Source organism: Diplotaxodon limnothrissa, linkage group LG12 (assembly GCF_057381915.1).
Source record: "Diplotaxodon limnothrissa isolate DT_005_m linkage group LG12, D_limnothrissa_male_GT1.1, whole genome shotgun sequence".
NCBI lineage: Eukaryota > Metazoa > Chordata > Actinopteri > Cichliformes > Cichlidae > Diplotaxodon > Diplotaxodon limnothrissa.
The window spans coordinates 39,094,517-39,099,711 of record NC_140607.1 but is presented as its reverse complement, the minus strand read 5'-3'; the positions used below and the strand labels follow the sequence as shown (position 1 = coordinate 39,099,711).

Here is a 5,195-nt window from a genome sequence, read left to right as displayed (position 1 = left end):
CACGACCTCTGCAGCAGCTGTGCTGCTCTCACTCTCATTTATGTGATTAAACTCTTTGTACTTCTCTAATATTGTACTTTCATCTTCCTTTGTGAAGCGAGCCACTCTCCCAGTGCTCGTTTATGATCCAGTTGTGCCAAACGTCTATTTAACTGGCATCGCGTTCAAATGAGGCTCCTCCTCTGCATCTTTGGTGGGAGAGACGAGGACACAAGGAGAGGAGTCAAGTACACAAAAGGCACGACATGCATCTTGTCCCATCTGTTTTCACACTCTACTGGGCTCTACTGGACTGCCTACCAGTTAAATAGTGCTTACCTGGCACGCTAATCAAGTGCGGCTGACTCGCTGCTCGTTTAACACACTCAGATGTTTTTGTCTTAAAGAAACGTTTGCAGTGCAAAGACGACGTGAAGCCAGTGAAGCAGAGTTTTTTCTCCAAATAGAAATGCTCTTTATTGTAACTCCTGGTTAATCACTCACGTCACCATTCATCTGTTACAGCAGCTGCATCCACAGAAGAAAACAACAGCAACTAGCATGAAGTCATTCAGTGGTTCAGTATGTACAGCAGCAGGGCGGCTGCTCGTCAGCGAGTCTGACCTCTGACCTCTGGGCTCGTATTTCTCAAACTGCCGGAGGTACAATTCCCAACACGCGTCTGACTCTCATAATGAGTCCAAAGAAAAACAAGGATAAAAATATGTTAAATAGTTTTTTGGGTTATTGTAATTCTTCAGGTCGTTCTGCTCGCCGTGAGGTGAGAAACACGAGTCCAAAGAAGAGAAACTCAAACCCGTAACTACCAGCGTGTTTCAAAGAAAGCTAGAATAACATATGACATCATCATCCTGACATCACGCACGCAGCAGGTGAACGAGCAGAGACGCTGACGGGCGCTGAAGCCGCCCTGCGAGTCTAAAGAACTCAAGAAAAACAGAAAAAACACTTCAATGTGCAAAAAAGAAAAACATGGAACAATCATGTGTCGTCACAGCAATCACTTCCTGTTTCTAACTACACAAACCAATCAGAGCGCGTCTGGGTGAACGGCGTCAGAATCATCCAGACAAAAGAAAAGTTAAAGAAAGGAAATCATAAAGTGACCGATGCTCGCTCTGACACGTCTCACTTCTCCATCTGTTTTATCCTCAGTCTTTTATTTTATTGATCCACAGATACAGGAAGCAGCGAGGCAGACGTGATGGCGGGTGATGCAGGAAGTGGCGGTGGTGATTTCTTTTTAAAACTGATGCAGTGAGAGTGATCTGAGCTTAAACCTCACGCAGGGCGGAGCTACTGAACTCGGACTTGAAGGAACGAACGAGCTGAGACGCGAACGCCTCGTTTTTACATGCTTAGAATTATTATTATTATTATTATTGTTACTTTATTAAAGGAAGAAGGCCTTAAAGCTTTAAGAATAAAAGACTGTTTTGCAAAAATTTGTCAGAAACCTCCCAGAGCCCAGCGAGCTCAGTTCAAACTATGTGAAACTGAAGATCAGTAAAAAGACTCTGATGGACGCTAACAGCAGACGAGCAGCAGCTTCATAAAGTCCTGATTTAATGACGAGCTCGTGTTGCTGATGTGAACGAGCTGCAATCACAAGTTTTCCAACAACAAAAATCAAACCCGTCCGAGTCTCAGGTGGCGGCTCTCAGCGGACACGGGTGGAGGGGACCTGATGCACCTGTCGGCAAGCGTGAAGCTCCCGAGTTATCACCGGGTCTATGTTCCCACGCCCACCTGTGACCGCATCGAGGCGCTGTCTAACCACGCCCACCTCTGCTCATTGGACGTCCTGCTCTGAAGTCTGACCCTCAGGCCTCTGGCGCTCTAAGCTGTGAAACAAACACAAATCAACTTTTCTTCAATGCAACAGTCAGCGGCTGGCACGCTGTGCTAGCACACAGCGACAGGGATGCTGCGTTTGGTCTCTGAGTTGTGGTTTAAGACAGAGTCATCACCATCGTACGTAGTCATCGTACGAATCCAGAAACACGTTTGATTTTTATTTGTTGCAGAACTTTGTGATTGCACCTCGTGGAGGGAGGAAATCCCCTCTCCTTTTCAGACCTGCTGGCCTTGATTTACCAACACATTAAAAATGATTTGTATACCACCGTTACGTCCGGTCCTGAGTCCAGCCCGCGCGGGTTTAACCACCTACAGCTGTGAAACATGCTGATATTCAGTGCAGCTGGTGGATGTTTCATTACATATATTTAACAAAGAGTGATGACGTCACACGTACGGAAGAGCTGAACTCGCCCGCCGTGTTCTCGTCAACATTCAGGATCTATCATTTCATTTTTAGTTAGACTCCATTAATAACAAACATGCCACTTTCTTTATGTAGGTTAAAAAATAGCTGCACATCATTTGGTCACTAAGCAACACTCGCAGACGCTGATTGGAGGAACCAGAGCCGTCAGAGCTCAGCCTGCACTGCAAACATCTCTCAGAAGTGTGTGTGTGTGTACACCTGTTTAGACATCTTTGTGAGGACAAAACCAGCATGTAACTATACTTGTGGAGATCAACAGCCTTTATGGGGACAAAGTGCCCGTCCCCGAGTTTAAAGGTGGTGTTTAGTGTCAGGGTCACAGTTAGGCATTCATTTCTGATGGTTAGCATTATGTCAATTAGATGTCCTCACTAAGATATGAAAACGTGTGTGTGTGTGTGTGTGTGCGCGTGCGTGCGTGCGTGCGTGTGCGTGCGTGTGCGTGCGTGTGCGTGCGTGGCAGTGGCTTCTGCTGAACTAGAAAGAAAAAAACTGGGAGGAGACGGTTTCATCGCAGCCAGCGGAGGCTGTGGATCAACGCATGATGAACGAGCTTCGAAGCAACCGGAGCCAACGAGAGGAGAAGAAAGGGACCACCCTTTGAGCTTAAAGGGGGCTCCTGATTGGATAGTCTGTCCCCAAACTCAGTCAGTAAGAGCTCCCCAGCTGTGAGGCGACTGTCAGCTGTACTGGGGGTCGGGTTGGGTGTGTCTATTACTTTAAGAAACTCATTAAAGTTTCAAAGTTTGTATTATTAGGGGCGTGGCCTCTTTGGTTGACAGAAAACTGCAGTTCCTGTAATCGCCACTTGAGGCAGAAATGATTTGTTCCTTTTAGTCAGCTTATGGTCTTTAATTAGCAGCTTCTTAGTACTTTTTAGCCTCATGTTCTCATATGATGGGCAGTAAAATCAGTCACTGTGTTTGTTTATGAACTCAGGTCAAGCTGAGCTTTTATATTATTATTTAATGTCTTCCACTTTTTGTTTTTTAAGGTCAAATAAAATTGTCTAAAGATGGTTTTTATATTTTGTTGTGATTAAACGACATGCTGACATCATCAACTAAACCACGCTGGGTTAGTTTGTGCGCCGGCCGCAGGTTTAAGGAGGGCGTTCAGTCTGTCATGACTGAAGTCGAGCGACTGCGATAAAACCGTCTGCTTGTTTTTCTCTTTGATGCTGGAAAGAAGTGCTGTCACTATGACATCATAGCTGGCTAAGCCAATAGGATTAATTCTTCGTATAAAGATTGCAACAGGTTTGTTTGTCAGTCCAGGAGCTGACTTGGAGTCAGCAGGAATGTTGGCCGGTTGTCCGACTGTGGCTGGGATGCAGGGGTTCAGAGGGTCTTGTGAGAGCGCTGACCCATCACGAACCGCCACAGACCGCAGACTCGTCCTCGTTCTGTGATGTATTATTTGTGCTCGCTCCGTCCTTCATCGCTAACGTTTTGCAGATAAACGGTGACGTTAATGTGTGCAGCACTCATGTTTCTCTGCAAACCTGAAGCCTCCTGAGGTGTCTAAAAACTGAAGTGAGGGTGTCGGCTGATGATGGCGCTCGGAGTCCGTTTGGTTCCGCGTCCCGCCGGCTGGAAGCGTGGGACTGTGAGGCGAGCAGCTTCAGAAGAGACAGACCTTTTTTTTCAGGTCGTTCCTCTTCCAGAGGGAGAGGCGATCGAACTGCTCGATGGACATCCCGAAAACACTGAAGAACTCCTCCTGAGAGAGGTGCCTCTGCAGGGCGAGAGACAGCCACAATCAGAGAGAGAGCGGGAACAAAGAAGGCACTTGTCATTTTTCACCCTGCACCGACCCCACGCTGCGTCTAAAACAACCCAAGGTCGTCGAGCATCAAAGAGTTTATTAACGAAGCTGCCAAATATTAAATATGATTCTAGCGTTGTGGTCCTAAACAGCCAGCGGTCGATCATCTGAGAATATTTAAAGATAAGAGGAAGAAACATTCTCGCTCAGTCAATTTCAATAAATGTTTAATTATATAAAACAGAATTTTCTGAGATGTGACGGCCCGCCCTGGACCCTGGATGACTCTGTCCGGTCTTTAAGTGATGACGTATGAACCCTGCTTTGGTCCGAGCTACTCTGAGTTTATGAAGGCTGTTGTGTTTTTAACATGTTTTGTATCTTGTTCTATTTAATCTGAAACAGTCAGTGATCACTGTTGGCTTCTCTCAGTTTTTATTGCCGCTAATCATTTTAAAGCTCAGTGTTTAAACCCTTCTGCTGTAACTACAGCCCCTGCAGCAGTACATTAATGACTAACCTCGTATTGTAGATGAATTATCTCAGTTGTTCTCCTGACTGAAGTTTGGTCCGTTTACAGCATCCTGCCTTGCGACTGTATTTGTCTCTAACCATCAGGAACCTTCACGTTAACTTTTATCGAGTGGAAAAGTGTTAGCTTCATCCTCCAGCTTCACTGTGCTAATGTTATGCTAACATAGCTGTGTAGCTAGCGATCACGTAGCACAACATTATATACCAACTAGCCCAACTACAAACATCACTGCTGTTTAGTTTTCTGTCTTCATTTATGTTGGAAGTGACAGCAGAGCTGTACGTTTGAATTTTTCAGAAATCTCTCAGTCAGAACATGCTATATCATGTTTAGCTGGAAGCTAGCGAGCTAACTTCCTGCTAACTTCTAACTCTGTTAAATGTAATAAATCCTGTTTTCATGGATGCCTGGATGTTAAACTTTGTTACACCTGGTAAAGCAGCAACGCTGATCGTTTTATTAATGATGAAAGAATTTAGACAGTTTTTAACTCTCAGTGATGCTGCAGTGTTTGTGTGACTTTGGGACCTGAAGCGGAGTTTGGACCTGGAAACAGCTGATGACAGCAGACTAAAAGACCGGATATCGATAACGATGTGGTTT

The 5,195-nt window shown here is 45.4% G+C and overlaps 1 protein-coding gene across 1 annotated transcript in view; it reads right to left on the bottom strand.

Annotated features, from left to right (window-relative positions):
• Positions 1-439: 439 nt before the first annotated feature.
• LOC146621903 (dematin-like) overlaps positions 440-5,195 on the bottom strand; it is a 29,560-nt gene continuing 24,804 nt past the window's right edge. Inside the window, exon 18 of the mRNA XM_085367625.1 lies at positions 440-4,027. Within this exon, the coding sequence (XP_085223751.1) occupies positions 3,914-4,027 (114 nt within the window). The 3' untranslated portion in view covers positions 440-3,913. The remainder of the gene's footprint in view (positions 4,028-5,195) is intronic.